The following is a 17,296-nucleotide window of genomic DNA, read 5'->3' on the forward strand; positions in this document are numbered from 1 at the left end:
ACAAAGGGGCAAGTGTGCTTGATTCAGTTCCTCAATGGCAAAGCTAGGAGAGCTCAAACAAGCACCTTATAGTTGAAGGCTCTTTCCTTGAGTCATACAAGTGCATTGAAATGACTAAGGAACTGTGTAAAGTTTGGAGAGGTGTGTGGCCACACCAAGTTAGACCTTTCACTCAAACCCATGTCATCTTTTTTCCCTCATCTTGCACATGCTTCAACATGCATGTTACTGAATGTATCTAAAGTATTTTGTTATTGACAAATGCTGTGTAAAGTACCGTAAATGTAAAATGCACATAGAATCAACAGTGTCATTTTGGGGATTCAGCGTTGTGTTGTGTCCTCATCTTTGGTCTGATCATTTCCCCATTAATCTCCAAAGTGTCGTCTTTCAAATTGCATGCCTATTCTTATTATATTTCTTCTGTTAGAGCTACTCCAGGACAGGGCTACTCCTGCCCTATCCTGTTTTAAATGGCCCTATCCTATCCTGGCCCTATCCTGTTTTAAATGGCCCTATCCTATCCTGGCCCTATCCTATCCTGGCCCTATCCTGTTTTAAAAGGCCCTATCCTATCCTGGCCCTATCCTATCCTGGCCCTATCCAATCCTGGCCCTATCCTGTTTTAAATGGCCCTATCCTATCCTGGCCCTATCCTATCCTGGCCCTATCCAATCCTGGCCCTATCCTGTTTTAAAAGGCCCTATCCTATCCTGGCCCTATCCTATCCTGGCCCTATCCAATCCTGGCCCTATCCTGTTTTAAATGGCCCTATCCTATCCTGGCCCTATCCTATCCTGGCCCTATCCTGTTTTAAAAGGCCCTATCCTATCCTGGCCCTATCCTATCCTGGCCCTATCCAATCCTGGCCCTATCCTATCCTGGCCCTATCCAATCCTGGCCCTATCCAATTCTGGCCCTATCCAATCCTGGCCCTATCCTATCCTGGCCCTATCCTATCCTGGCCCTATCCAATCCTGGCCCTATCCAATCCTGGCCCTATCCAATCCTGGCCCTATCCAATCCTGGCCCTATCCAATCCTGGCCCTATCCTATCCTGGCCCTATCCAATCCTGGCCCTATCCTATCCTGGCCCTATCCAATCCTGGCCCTATCCAATCCTGGCCCTATCCTATCCTGGCCCTATCCAATCCTGGCCCTATCCTATCCTGGCCCTATCCTATCCTGGCCCTATCCAATCCTGGCCCTATCCTATCCTGGCCCTATCCAATCCTGGCCCTATCCTATCCTGGCCCTATCCAATCCTGGCCCTATCCAATCCTGGCCCTATCCTATCCTGGCCCTATCCAATCCTGGCCCTATCCAATCCTGGCCCTATCCTATCCTGGCCCTATCCAATCCTGGCCCTATGCAATCCTGGCCCTATCCTATCCTGGCCCTATCCAATCATGGCCCTATCCTATCCTGGCCCTATCCAATCCTGGCCCTATCCTATCCTGGCCCTATCCTATCCTGGCCCTATCCTATCCTGGCCCTATCCAATCCTGGCCCTATCCTGTTTTAAATGTTTTAAATGTGGCCCTATCCATATAGGCCAATTTCCACAAGTGTAAGGGGTTAACGTGAAAATAGAGCATTGCTCACTTCCTGAAGAGTTTTGGGTCCATCATGACTGTTCCGGCAGAGTCCTGCATTGACTGGCGCAGCTGACGCATACAGTCACTCAGCCTGGGATCCGATGTCAATAAACCTGTGCTCCTCAACGCCTGGAAGAAGGAGAAAGGAACATTTGCAAAATGAGAGTGAGAAAGAGAGACAATTAGACCGAGATAAATGAGAAGGGAGAGGGGGGGGGTTGTGGTGAGCTGATCAACACTGACACACCATCTCTAGAGTAGGGAGTTCCATATTTGAGCTCTCTCAGTAGACTGTTGAGCTAACCCCCGTGCTGGTCCTGCAGATGCTGGGCCTAATAGAGTAGATATATATTTGTACATAATGATAAGGACATGCGTAGTACATTAAAAGGTTAATAATAATAATAATAATAATAATAATAACTTTTTATTTTCGTTTTAGAGAAAACTGAGGTTATACAGGACTACAATCATTGTTTTAGTGTGTCATCTTCAATACCTGAATTGGAACAAACCCTGTTTCCCATTAAGTGAGCAACCACAAGGGTTCAAGCAGTCCTGTAAACAACTCTGTAAAGGAGGAAGAAACATACTGTACCTACTGTATTGAAATCAGTGGTGTAGAGGTTTTGTTGCCCACCTTTGGCGGAAAAATGCATTAAACGTTTAGGGAGCGCAACTTTTGTCACCACAACCAGCGATCAGTATAGCCACCTACATTTTTTTTTTACCAGTACATCACCAATTGAAATCCCTCCCCTAAGCCAACTTCAAGTCATCCTGACAGCTATATGCAACAAGTGTGCCTATTTCTGGGGCATCATATGCAGTGACAGCAGACTTGCCTCATGGGAGGATCTGGGAGATTATTTTCAAGCCTGTGTGTCTGATCAATGCATTAATGATCAACACACACTGCTTGACTGAACTGTTGTGTTTAGTTATCGCATGTCAATACTTCACATCGGGCAGTGGCTTTCATGAGAGGCTGATATCAAATTCAGACATACTGTATAGGACAGCAACATTCAAAGCTATATATACTGTGGGAGGTACAGTGTGTGTGTAATTTCTGGCAGAAGAAATTATGACAGAATTGTAAAGCTATTGAGATATTGAGATGTTAAATGAGAGAATGTACTTCAAAGAAACTAGTTAAAAACAGAATTGCTGACCTCTCGAGTAGCACAGCGGTCTAAGGCACTGCATCGCGGCGTTGAGGCATCACTACAGCCTGGGGTTGTAGTGACGGGCTGTGTCATTGCCGTCTGTAACCGGGAGTCCCACAGACGACGCACAATTGGCCCAGCGTGGTCCGGGTTAGGGGAGGGTTTGGGGTAGGGGGCCTTTACCTGGCTCATCGCGCTCTAGCGACTCCTTGTGGTGGACCGGGCACCTGCATGCTGACTTCGGTTGTCAGTTGATGGTGTTTCCACCAACACATTGGTGCTGCTGGTTTCTGGGTTAAGCGAGCGGGTGTTAAGAAGCGCGGCTTGGCAGGTCTTGTTTCGACGACTCAACCTTCGCCTCTCCCGAGCCCGTTGGGGAATTGCAGCGATGAGACAAGATCGTTATCACGAAATTGGGGGATTAAAAAGGGGGGGGGGGTTATTCAGTAACCACAGCTACAGTTCAGTGACAGTCCTTTCAGATCACTGTGTGTTACAGCCAACTCCCCTGCCGTGTCACTGTCATGCTAAACATATACAGCATAACATGACAACAAATGGCAGATCTTCCTCGTCTAAACTGGCAGATCAATCGAAGGTCAAAGCAGATATCATTATGTAAGAATATCAAGCATTGCATCATATTGGAATACAAGGTGGTAAGACATGTTGGTATGTGACATGCACACAAAGATAATACAGTGCTCAGAGAGGAAGAGGCAAAGCGAGAGGCTTGACTCTGCCCCAAAATCTGTCAGCACCAAAAAATCTGCGAGAAGCAGAGAAAGTGTAGCCTGACGGCTCACAGTATATTCTTCCGCTGCTCTGTCGCATGCTACATACTACAGTCGCGACTGCCATCATAAACGTTGTTTGTGGGGATGAGGGGCACGAGGGCTGTTGTACAATTAGCGATTGGATCGTCTCTAACATATATAGAGTATCAAAGCCAGTGACTAATTTTCAAACTGCCGCTTTACCCACGTGTTCTGGCTCTGGCCCAACCCATCGGGTTCTGGACCTAGACTAGCTGGCCTAGCTAACTTTAGCCACAACATATTGGAATGTGTGTAATGTACACAAATGTGTTATGAAGAAAGAAAATGGTGTAATACGCATGAAATGCGTTGTGATGAAAATCGCATAATACAAATGAAAAATGTTACTTTTTTTGTGTGTCTGTCACGAATTTCAAATAAGTAACTTGTGTCTATTTCACAATAAGCTGTGACAATGTGATGCATCCTTTCCCAGCTGACCAAAGCACGGTTTCAGATCACTTTATATAATCGGATCCGTTTTTATTTTCTTCAAAATCTTAAGCTAACAAGGGGTAGGCCTGTGCTTTAAAAAATAAATAAAAGGTAGGCCTATGCAATACACTCTCATACCCCCTCAATTCGAGTCTTGGATTTAATTTAACAGCCATTCACTGACACGGAGGTAGGCTATTTAAAATACATGGTGGGTGGAGTATATGATGGGTGGAGGAATTCTGAATATAGCAGCCTATTGCCTAATTTCGTCTGTCAAACCGGTACACCTACCTCTTAAATAGGAAGAAATAGGCTCCAACACAAAGCCCCCTTGTTGTTAGTAAAGTCTAATTAAAATGAAGACGTTGAAATGAATTATGCCTACTATAATTCTCCTACTTTCAGCACCATGAACTGTCCATTTCCCATTGATTATGCTGTAGCTGCTGCTTCAAGTTTCAGCACCACCATGTCATTTACTCTAATCTGGTTTTACTGTGAGGTCAATAACTCTGCTAAATACATCATGGGCAAAAAACATTGTTTTTAATCAAATCAATTATAGTAGTAGCAAGCTATCAATGTTGACCTCCGGTCTTCCTCGCCTTCATTCTCCGCTTCTCAAACAGAACAGAACATAGGCTATAAGGCTAGTCCGCTCACAAGATAACAATGAATTCATTAATTCGGGACGAAGCCTTTGACTCTCCTCCTGAACTGCCACCATAGCCCTGCACAGCACAAGCCCTTGGTTAGGTTTTGATCAGCAAGAGCAGGACGGGCTCATGGATGGAATATCCATTGCAGTGTGTAATGCAGCTTAGTTTTATTTATAATAATAATATTATAATAATAATAATAATAATATACACCATCCCAGCAGCTATCTTAGAAATATAACTTTGCTCTGTGCTTCTCCGAGCATGCACTTCATAGCCTATAGGCTACGGATCATTTGATTGAGAGCGCACTAAATGGCCTATAGGCCTGCTTGATATTGCGCGCCCAGTGGAGATTCAGAAATGAGGGGCGGCATCGGGCACACATCGATATATAGCCTAATGAGAAACTCATTCTAAAACACAGAAAAATATAGAGATTTCATCAATTAAAAATGACATGTCCCTTCCCTGGACTGGATTTAAATAAAAAAAATACGAAACACTCCCCATGACTGAAATTTAAAAAGCATGACCCTTCCCCATTTTCCTCCAGGTAACCATTCTGTACATTTGGAACCATCCCTAAGGATAATTTAGTTGCTAATGGCAGCCTGTCGTACCCCGGTCGGCCATCAACTTGAGATTCTTAATAAATGGTGGCAGCACTGAGCTGTCCTGGAGTAGCTCAAACTGCACTCTGTCTCTCCATGAGACACCATCTTAAAATAGTCCAATGCAGCCGTTATCTCAATATCAAATCATTTCTGGGTAACAATTAAATTCTTCTTAACAAAGAATTTCATAGAAGTTCATAGAAGGTAAGGGAAAACTGAAAACTAGCTGTTATTGGCAGAGAGGTTTGGAACTCCATTTCTTATTGGTCCATTAACTCATTTACCACCTGGTGATGTCACCAGGCAGGCCAAAACTCCATCCCACCAAAACAGGCTGAAATTTCACAGTGTGGAAATATACACTGCTCAAAAAAATAAAGGGAACACTAAAATAACACATCCTAGATCTGAATGAATGAAATATTCTTATTAAATATTTTTTTCTTTACATAGTTGAATGTGCTGACAACAAAATCACACAAAAATGATCAATGGAAATCAAATGTATCAACCCATGGAGGTCTGGATTTGGAGTCACACTCAAAATTAAAGTGGAAAACCACAATACAGGCTGATCCAACTTTGATGTAATGTCCTTAAAACAAGTCAAAATGAGGCTCAGTAGTGTGTGTGGCCTCCACGTGCCTGTATGACCTCCCTACATAGCCTGGGCATGCTCCTGATGAGGTGGCGGATGGTCTCCTGAGGGATCTCCTCCCAGACCTGGACTAAAGCATCCGCCAACTCCTGGACAGTCTGTGGTGCAACGTGGCGTTGGTGGATGGAGCGAGACATGATGTCCCAGATGTGCTCAATTGGATTCAGGTCTGGGAAACGGGCGGGCCAGTCCATAGCATCAATTGCCTTCCTCTTGCAGGAACTGCTGACACACTCCAGCCACATGAGGTTTAGCATTGTCTTGCATTAGGAGGAACCCAGGGCCAACCGCACCAGCATATGGTCTCACAAGGGGTCTGAGGATCTCATCTCAGAACCTAATGGCAGTCAGGCTACCTCTGGCGATCACATGGAGGGCTGTGCGTCCCCCCTTAGAAATGCCACCCCACACCATGACTGACCCACCGCCAAACCGGTCATGCTGGAGGATGTTGCAGGCAGCAGAACGTTCTCCACGGCGTCTCCAGACTCTGTCACGTCTGTCACATGTGCTCAGTGTGAACCTGCTTTCATCTGTAAAGAGCACAGGGCGCCAGTGGCGAATTTGCCAATCTTGGTGTTCTCTGGCAAATGCCAAACGTCCTGCACGGTGTTGGGCTGTAAGCACAACCCCCACCTGTGGACGTCGGGCCCTCATACCACCCTCATGGAGTCTGTTTCTGACCGTTTCAGCAGACACATGCACATTTGTGGCCTGCTGGAGGTCATTTTGCAGGGCTCTGGCAGTGCTCCTCCTTGCACAAAGGTGGAGGTAGCGGTCCTGCTGCTGGGTTGTTGCCCTCCTATGGCCTCCTCCACGTCTCCTGATGTACTGGCCTGTCTCCTGGTAGCGCCTCCATGCTCTGGACACTACGCTGACAGACACAGCAAACCTTCTTGCTACAGCTCGCATTGATGTGCCATCCTGGATGAGCTGCACTACATGAGCCACTTGTGTGGGTTGTAGACTCCGTCTCATGCTACCACTAGAGTGAAAGCACCGCCAGCATTCAAAAGTGACCAAAACATCAGCCAGGAAGCATAGGAACTGAGAAGTGGTCTGTGGTCACCACCTGCAGAACCACTCCTTTATTGGGGGTGTCTTGCTAATTGCCTATAATTTCCACCTGTTGTCTATTCCATTTGCACAACAGCATGTGAAATTTATTGTCAATCAGTGTTGCTTCCTAAGTGGACAGTTTGATTTCACGGAAGTGTGATTGACTTGGAGTTACATTGTGTTGTTTAAGTGTTCCCTTTATTTTTTTGAGCAGTGTATATAAAACAGAGAGAAATCACATTTTTTGACTGCACTGGGCCTTTAACCGACTTCCTTGGCTTCAAATGCGCTATATGAGTCTTGGCATGGAAATGAATGGTGTCACGTGATTAATTGCTTTGTTTATTCATATACAGTCATTGGTTGGAGCCATCTAAAAACCATTGCCAGTGTTTCTTTGATTCAATGTTAAAAAGCCATGTTGATGATGATTCAAAGGCCATGACACAATGGCCTGTCAAATACCACGCCGTGCCACAACACCACCCAGCCTTCGAATAGACCCCGGTACCCTGTACAGTTCAGAGTTCATTTGAATATGCATATGAGGGGCACCAAGAAAGGCTCCGAAGGTATGAATTATGGTGTAAAAGCACTGGGAGGGGACACTGGACACAGAGTCTCTTCACACATCATAACATGCCAAGTTCAGCATGCATGGTGTTATGGATTACTGTGCATGTATGACCTTTTCACCAACTGAGCTGAGACTTCTATGATGTTCTAAAATCAGGGGATGGACAACTCCAGTCCTCGGGGGCTGAATTGGTGTTACATTTTTCGCCCCAGCTAAAACAACTAACAATGAAATTAGTTTAATCAGCTGTGTTTGCTAGGGATGGGGGGAAAAGTGTGACATCACTCAGTCCTCGAGGACCGGCGCTGCCCATCCCTGTTCTAAATTGTGTCGTAAAAGCCCTGGGAGGGAACACAGCAGGTGTTTCTCAGTATGCATACTTCCACGCTCCACACTCTCATGCGCCGGGTTCGAGGAAGTTCTCTTGGGTACGTTCTGGTGAGGACAAGAGTGTGGAGAACGCGTAGAAATGTACATTTGAGAGCCACTGCGCACTCCCCTTTGACCACAACACACAGAATAAGACGCACTACGAGCACCGCACGAGACGAGACCTCCATCCCTCCCACGAATTGGGAAACTTTTGCACAATGTTTTGTTGTCCGAGTGAGGGAAAGGCTGTACATTTTGAGCGCTCTATTTACGGGGAGACGTTGATTATTACAATAAATACTGCTTTGATGTCATACAAGCAAGCCAAAACACCCCTGAGTCCAAATGTGCACTGGTCCAAATGCCCATGTCATACTGTACACAGTGTTAATGATCCCTACGTTTGATGTACAGTTGACATGGCGTCAAACCCTGGGTTGTTCTGAACAGAAATTGCCTGTTGTCTATTGTGTGTAAAAAATAAATAAAAAATTAACACACTCATGGTTCCATGTGGACCAGAATTACGATCCATTTCTCTGTTTTGCCTTGTGAAAGCCCAACACTGTAAAATCACATTTTACAACTTAGCTAGTCATGTTGGCAATCGAACAAGCTTTCAAATGATGTCCACCTGTTCACAGATTGTGATTTATAATGGACCGTTTTTTTTGGATTGCGATAAACAACAACAGTAATTGTATGAGGGTGGGGATGCAGGGCTGTGTTCCAAACAAAACAACTACAAGTGTGCTTGTCCCAGTTCCTCAACGGCACAGCCTGGAGAGCTTCAGAAAAGTACCTTGTAGTTGAAGACTCTTTCTTTGAGTCATGAAAGTATATTGAAATAGCTTAGGAACTGTGCCCACTTTGGAGAGGTGTGTGTGGCCACATGGAGACACCAGTCAGTCCTCTCACCCAAACCTTTTGTCATTGATTTGTCTTAAGTTGCACCTATGGCCACATTTTCCAGGAATATTCTTATCATGTTACTGAATGTATCCAGAGCAGGGGTGTCAAACTCATATGGCTCCTGGGGCCACATTCAGTCTTCAACAAGGTCCAGAGGGCCATACTGAAAATGTGTTATATTTCCTTGCTGTCAAAATGTGTTAATAATAGTCCCATAACCATAGTTTAGGGAATTTATCGATGCGACCTGACTGTCTAGTGATTATTAGTGAGCTGGACAGTCAAGAAACTGTATGAATATAGGCACATTATTATTTCTACACAAGTTTTGATTTGGTTTTAGTCATTTTAAAGTAAATTGAGTAAAAAATGTTTTCACTCAAACCACCCCCTTGATGCTCCTGATACAAACTATTTCTAGATTTCGTCATCAACAAATGCGGCGAAAAGTACAGTAAATATGAAATGCACATAAAATCAACACTGTAATGCTTGGATTCAGTCACGTGTCAACTGTTGTGTCCTCCACTTTGGTCTAATAATGTTACCACAATCTCCAAACAGTTCCCTTTTAATTGCTACAATGCTTATGCATTTCATATGTCTTCCGTAAGAAACATTTCAATTTTGCCCTATCCATATATGCCAATTAGCTGCGTGTGTAAAGGGTTAAGGGAATTCACTACTAGCCTCATTAACAACAGCTACACCTGTCGATTAGTCATAAAGTTACATAAGGCGTTTCCTCAACACTTTTCAAACCTGAGCCTGGGCTAGTAACATGGTGTGATGGATTCCTGCCTTGGCTCGTCTTACACTTCCTGGGATTCATTCGGTGTTCATTTAGCTGGAGTGAAAACAGCAAGCCCAAAGGCCGCTTTAGGAACTAGAATGTGTTGTGGTACAGTACATGTTGGGTCAACTTTAAAAGGACGTCACGGAAAGCCGCAGTAGTTGTCAATATGAGCAACTCTCATTCCAGCAACAAAAAAAGAAATAGGTTACATAAAAAAACACTGTATGGGTTTTTAGTGTTGGTGGCACACAGTGAGGGTGGATGTGGTGGGATGGAGACTCACAGAGATGAACTGAGAGACAGGGATCATCTCTTTGCCCTCTGTAATGGTGTAGAAGAGAAGGTCCTCCATCCCAGAGATCAACCTGTTCCTGTGAAGACCAGACAACACAGTGCATCATGTCAATCAGCGGAGGCTGCTGAGGGGAGATGACGGCTCATAATAACGGCTGGAACGGAGCCAATGGAATGGCATCAAACACATGGAAACCATGGAAACCATGGGTTTGGTGTCTTAAATACCATTCCCCTTTTTCCACTCCAGCTATTACCACGTGCCTGTCCTCCCCAATTAAGGTGCCACCAACTTCCTGTGATGTCCATACTACTGTAGGGCTGACAGGGTCATTGTTAAAGATTACCAGTGCATATACGTTGTACACTGTGTTTTGATAGTTGACTCTCATCTGCATAACTTTTCTCAAAACATACAACATGTGCAAAAGAGCACTTAACCACTAAAGACAAGTGTGTATGAACAATGTTCTATGTTTTTATTTTCTCCCCAGCAAGGAGAGTGTAGTAGTGTTTGTAGTGTAGGCCTAATGTACAGTAGTGTAGTGTGGTGTAGGTCTAATGTACAGTAGTGTGTGTGGTGTAGGTCTAATGTACAGTAGTGTAGTATAATGTAGGTCTAATGTACAGAAGTGTAGTGTAGGTCTAATGTACAGTAGTGTAGTATAGTGTAGGTCTAATGTACAGTAGTGTAGTATAGTGTAGGTCTAATGTACAGTAGTGTAGGTCTAATGTACAGTAGTGTGTGTATGTCTAATGCACAGTAGTGTAGTGTGGTGAAGGTCTAATGTACAGTAGTATAGTGTAGTGAATTTCTAATGTACAGTAGTGTAGTGTAGAGAAGGTCTAATGTTCAGTAGTGTAGTGTAGTGAAGGTATAATGTACAGTAGTGTGGTGAAGGTCTAATGCACAGTAGTGTAGTGTAGTGAAGGTATAATGTACAGTAGTGTGGTGAAGGTCTAATGCACAGTAGTGTAGTGTAGTGAAGGTCTAATGCACAGTAGTGTAGTGTAGTGAAGGTCTAATGCACAGTAGTGTAGTGTAGTGAAGGTATAATGTACAGTAGTGTGGTGAAGGTCTAATGCACAGTAGTGTAGTGTAGTGAAGGTCTAATGCACAGTAGTGTAGTGTAGTGAAGGTCTAATGCACAGTAGTGTAGTGTAGTGAAGGTATAATGTACAGTAGTGTGGTGAAGGTCTAATGCACAGTAGTGTAGTGTAGTGAAGGTCTAATGCACAGTAGTGTAGTGTAGTGAAGGTCTAATGCACAGTAGTGTAGTGTAGTGAAGGTATAATGTACAGTAGTGTAGTGTAGTGAAGGTCTAATGCACAGTAGTGTAGTGAAGGTATAATGCACAGTAGTGTAGTGTAGTGAAGGTATAATGTACAGTAGTATAGTGTAGTGAATGTCTAATGTACAGTAGTGTAGTGTAGATCTAATGCACAGTAGTGTAGTCAAGTGTAGAAGTGTAGTTCATCTTAATATCTGCTTTCAAACTAATTCCACTGACTATTCAGCTCCATGTTCCTACATTTATTCTATGATTAAAGTAGTTGTTTGGATGGAGTATTATTTGGAATTTCGTTTGAAGTCCACTTTGGGTATGCATAACAAAATGGCTGAATCAAAAATAATAATTTTCTGTAGACAAGCCTAATTTGAATACAAAATCAGCAGTTATAGGGATGTTACTCCGAAAATATACCCTGAGTGTACAAAACATTAGGAACAGATGCTCTCTCCCTGACATAGACTGACCAGGTGAATCCGGGTGAAAGCTATGATACCTTATTGATATCACCTGTTAGATCCACTTCAATCAGTGTAGATTAAGGGGAGGAGATGGGTTAAAACCTCTAGTGACTCACCATCCCGCATGAAGGAGGGTAATCATCGACTGACACTAATTAGCATAACGCAACGGACATAAAAATATTCCTAGAAAATATTCCTATTCATGAAAATCACAAGTGAAATATGAGACACAGCTTAGCCTTTTGTTAATCACCCTGTCATCTCAGATTTTCAAAATATGCTTTACAGCCAAAGCTAGACAAGCATTTGTGTAAGTTTATCGATAGCCTAGCATAGCATTTTGTCCAGCTAGCAGCAGGTAACTTGGTCACAGAAATCAGAAAAGCAATCAAATTAAATCGTTTAGCTTTGATGAGCTTTTGATGTTTTCACTCACGAGACTCCCAGTTAGATAGCCAATGTTCCTTTTTTCCCAAAATATTATTTTTGTAGGCGAAATAGCTCCGTTTGTTCTTCACGTTTGGCTGAGAAATCGCCTGGAAATTGCAGTCACGAAAACCCGAAAAATATTCCAAATTAGCTCCATAATATCGACAGAAACATGGCAAACGTTGTTTATAATCAATCCTCAAGGTCTTTCTCAAATATCTATTAGATAATATATCCATTGGGACAATTAGTTTTTCAGAAGGACCGATTGGAATAATGGCTACCTCTGTATTTTACGCGAGAATCTCTCTGGGAGCATCAGGTAACCACTTGCGCAATGTAGCCACTTACGGGTATTCTTCAACATAAATGCGTGAAAATACATGACAATGCTGTAGACCCCTTGGGGAATACGGAGAAAAAGTAATCTGGTTAATAGCCCATTCACTGCTCAATAGGGACGCATTGGAACGCAGCGCTTTCAAAACATGAGGCACTTCCGGATCGGATTGGATCAGTTCTGTTATACTCACAGACAATATTTTTCCAGTTTTGGAAACTTTAGAGTGTTTTCTATCCTAAGCTGTCAATTATATGCATATTCTAGCATCTTGTCCTGACAAAATATCCTGTTTACTACGGGCACGTTATTTTTCCAAAAATGGAAATACTGCCCCCTAGTCACAAAAGGTTATTAAAGAGGATTTTTAAGCCTTGGGACAATTGAGACACAGTTCATGATGCCGATTTGTGTCAAGAACTGCAACACTGCTGGGTTTTTCATCCTCAACAGTTTCCCGTGTGTATCAAGAATGGTCCGCCACCCAAAGGACATGCAGCCAACTTGATACAACTGTGGGAAGCATTGGAATCAACATGGGCCAGCGTCCCTGTGGAACGCTTTCGACACCTTGTAGAGTCCATGCCGTGACCAATTGAGGCTGTTCTGAGGGGAAAATGGGGTGCAACTCAATATCAATAATGTTCCTAATGTTTTGTACTCTCAGTGTGGTTTACCAAGCTACCGATGACTTCACACTGGAAGAAGTTAAGCTACATTAAAACTAGAAACATATAGTTCACTTAAAGTTACATTGAAAAAGTAGTTCACTACATCCAAACTACTTTGTGAAAAGTTATATTTAAATCTGAAACGTCACCAACTACAAATTGGAAGAACAGATCACGTTGGAGTCAGAAGTTAACATAATATGTAATTTAGCCTATTAAACGCAAAAACTGTTTCAAGTGAAAATTAGGCATGTTTAATGCCGAAAAAGAAAGGAAATCTTGTCTACCGTAGCCATATTTTCTGTTCTTTAAAAAATAATGTAGTGTGTAGTTCCAGTAGTTAGCTACACCACTACATGGCAAAACAATATATTACTTACTGGGCACGCACTGGTTGAATCAATGTTACTTCCACATTATTACAATGAAATGACGTTGAACCAATTGAATTGATGTCTGTGCCCAGTGGGTAACTACTGAAAACACTACCAAGATTTGAATTTAGTTCAACTACCACCACCAAGCTATAGCTACATTTATTTAAATGACTAGTTGATGTACATGTAGTTCACTGCTCCCCATCACTGAAAATCAGTAACTCATCATTATAGGGTCGTTCTATTTGGGTTCAATCCCTTTTTTTCTGCACCCCTTTTGATTTGAACAGCACTTCCCATACATATTTGATTTGAACAGCACTTCCCATACATATTTGATTTGAACAGCACTTCCCATACATATTTGATTTGAACAGCACTTCCCATACATATTTGATTTGAACAGCACCTCCCATACATATTTGATTTGAACAGCACTTCCCATACATATTTGATTTGAACAGCACTTCCCATACATATTTGATTTGAACAGCACTTCCCATACATATTTGATTTGAACAGCACTTCCCATACATATTTGAACAGCACTTCCCATACATATTTGATTTGAACAGCACTTCCCATACATATTTGATTTGAACAGCACTTCCCATACATATTTGATTTGAACAGCACTTCCCATACATATTTGATTTGAACAGCACTTCCCATACATATTTGATTTGAACAGCACTTCCCATACATATTTGATTTGAACAGCACTTCCCATACATATTTGATTTGAACAGCACTTCCCATACATATTTGATTTGAACAGCACTTCCCATACATATTTGCTTATGGGAGAAGCGGTAAGAAAGTGACCTGAATGCCAAAACATTTAGGTGATAAAGGTGCTCAAAGTTGACCAATTTGGCATACACCACCCTACCATGAGACATCCATGTCTTCATTACTGGAAAAAAATAAACGGTTGAGTTTGATATCCCTTAAAAGCTTACCAAAACAGGGTTGACAAACTATTTTAGAATTTCTTGAATTGTAATTATTTTAATAACAATGATGTACTTTTTGTTGTTGTTGTAATAAACATATTTTTTTCCTTTTCGCAAAGGTTGTAGCTTAAGACCCTATTTTGACATTATCTGAGGTGTTTGTGTTGCGCCCGCCATCGGTTGAGACACAGCATGCCCTTGAATAAGGGTGCATGTCATTCAACCATAGAAACACAATTCATCGTCGAATATCATCATAAATGCAACTGTCTATTGTATTATCCATCTTTCCATGATTTCAATAGGTTTCCTATGGAGGGTTGACAGTATAATTGATTTATAAACTAATATTCCCATGCCATTCAACATTCTCTGATGTTTGGACCTCCAATTATCTTTGTGCTACCATTTTAAAGTTGAAATGCACATTTCATTCCCATTTCAGTCAACCAATCAAATGTTTTTATAAAGCCCTTTTTAGATCAGCAATTGTCGCAAAGTGTTTACACAGAAACCGAGCCTAAAACCCTAGAGAGCGCTCAATGGAGATGTAGAATCACAGTGGCTAGGAAAAAAACTCCCTAGAAGGTCAGGGAACCTAGGAAGAAACCTAGAGAGGAACCAGGCTACGGGTGGCCAGTCCTCTTCTGGCAGTGCCGGGTGGAGATTATAAGAGTACATAGCCATTAAGGCCAGATCGTTGTTCAAGATCGTCAAAACGTTCATAGATGACCAGCAGGGTCAAATAATAATCACAGTGGTTGTAGACGGTGCAACGGGTCAGCACCTCAGGAGTAAATGTCAGTTGGCTTTTCATAGCCAGGTATTCAGAGGTCGAGACAACAACATGACACCCACCCTGTATTCAAGAGCATGTTGTGTCTTAACCCATGACGGACACAACACAAACACCGCGGATTATGTAAAATAGGGTCTAAATGATGACATATGCGAAATTGGATTATTTTTTAAAATTTAAATTAAAAGTTTAAAAATAGCATGATTATATACATTTGTCTCATGTTTCAATAAATTATTAAATAGTTTGACAACCTTGTTTGTTTGTAAGCTTTTAAATTATATCAAACTCGACTGTTCATCTTTTCCAGTGATGAAGACATGGATGTCTCATGGTAGGTTAGTGGATGCAAAATGGGTCAACTTTGAGCACCTCCATTTTCGAAATGTTTTGGCATTCAGGTCCAAAAGGTGACTTTCTGTCCACTTTACCATCGGCAAATATGTATAGAAAGTTTCGTTCAAATCAAAAGGGGTGCGGTCAAAAAAGCGATTTAAATGAAATGGAACGACCCTATAGGATCGCAACAGAAGAACATAATTTCACTCTTTCAGACAACGTGTCACTACTGTAGTCCAGGGTTCCCCAACTAAATTCAGATTTGGGCCGATTCTTTCTTGAGCAGATGGTCGGCGGGCTGGAACAATTATATTAAAATTGTTGCAGCTTGACATCAAGAAGGACAAAGATAGAGTAATTGACAAAACCCGAATCATTTCAAACCTGTATTACATTAGGATACGATAACACATGTCTATATTTATGGGTGGGAATACTTGGGAAAATATTTCCTCAATTAAAATTGATATCCTGGTGATTTTAAAGTATTGTATGTCCAACAAAGAAAATGTATTTTAATAAATGGAGGTTTAAATAAAAATCACCTGCTGTTCGAATTTAGCCTATGAGCCGCCAGGTGGGCAACCCTTCTGTGGCACTGCATAGTCACATTATCCTACAGTACCAATTAGGGGAAGAGTAGGTATTTACCTGCACTCTGCTTCATCCATGTCATTGACAGCTTGATGGTGGAAGGGTTGCTGACGCTGGCTGTGTGATGCTGCGCTTGTGCATAACAGCTGAGACTGTTGCTCGATCCTGGATAAACCATTGCTGTCACTCCCAACCCGTGCGGAGTTGACAGCGTGTTTGAGCAGTTGTAAAACTCCCGCATTTGTAGTCCGCAGACGTTTCAGACAATGCATTATTAAAGGGGTGGATCGCAACCAAAAGAACAATACACTTAGAATATAATTAACACTGTAGAGGCATCAGATCTGTGTCCAGTGCTTCGTTCCTCGGGGGCTTTATGTCAGTTTTCATGTACGCGAGCGCACTTGAGGACTTGATACTATCGCGTGGGGGGTGGAGTTGTGACTGGCACAAGTTGGTCGACAGATGAAATGGGCCAGTGACCAATGACAAGTGAATCCAGAACGGGAAGGTGGCTGTGCTGTTTCGGGATCCTTGGGACGTCCATAACCTAAACCTCAAACCTAACCTAACCCCCTACCATTACCCCGACCTTTACCTAAACCTAACCCCAATCTTAACTCTTACCCGGGTAGAGCTGTCAACTTCAATTGGGGTGACGTCAGAGTTTTTCGTCCCGAGGATCCAGATTAGATTTTTCCCAGGGAAGAGGGTGAGAAATGTACGATCCTTGGCACGCGCATGGATAGGATTTCAGTTACGTGATTCAGTGGCTAGGGACACAGTACAAATCTAATTATAGGCTACTTCTCTGAGCAGTTTCTATGGAAAACATTGCCAAAACCTTTAAATACCTCGCTGCAAGATGTAATATGATCTAACCTTGTTGCAACTGTTGAACAAGAAGTTGTATTATCACCTGTGTCGTGTTTTTGGCCTATGTCGGATTAAGTGATATGACATGCTATTCTATAAAATCCTTTCTCTGTAATTAACATTACCTGATTGAGCTAATCATGTAAATGTAATTAACTAGAACGTCGGGGGACCACGAAATAATATTTATAG

The 17,296-nt window shown here is 42.5% G+C and overlaps 1 protein-coding gene across 1 annotated transcript in view; it reads right to left on the bottom strand.

Moving 5' to 3' along the window:
• The window catches only part of LOC124031736 (glutaminase kidney isoform, mitochondrial-like), a 32,220-nt gene extending 15,385 nt beyond the window's left edge, over positions 1-16,835 (bottom strand). Inside the window, exons 1-3 of the mRNA XM_046343347.1 lie at positions 16,286-16,835; positions 9,957-10,044; positions 1,606-1,727 (exon numbers count right to left, since the gene is read on the bottom strand). Coding sequence (XP_046199303.1) covers positions 1,606-1,727; positions 9,957-10,044; positions 16,286-16,500 — 425 coding nt within the window. The 5' untranslated portion in view covers positions 16,501-16,835. The remainder of the gene's footprint in view (positions 1-1,605; positions 1,728-9,956; positions 10,045-16,285) is intronic.
• Between the last annotated feature and the right edge of the window lie 461 nt (positions 16,836-17,296).

The sequence above is a fragment of the Oncorhynchus gorbuscha genome, linkage group LG03 (assembly GCF_021184085.1).
Source record: "Oncorhynchus gorbuscha isolate QuinsamMale2020 ecotype Even-year linkage group LG03, OgorEven_v1.0, whole genome shotgun sequence".
NCBI classification, from domain to species: Eukaryota; Metazoa; Chordata; class Actinopteri; order Salmoniformes; family Salmonidae; genus Oncorhynchus; species Oncorhynchus gorbuscha.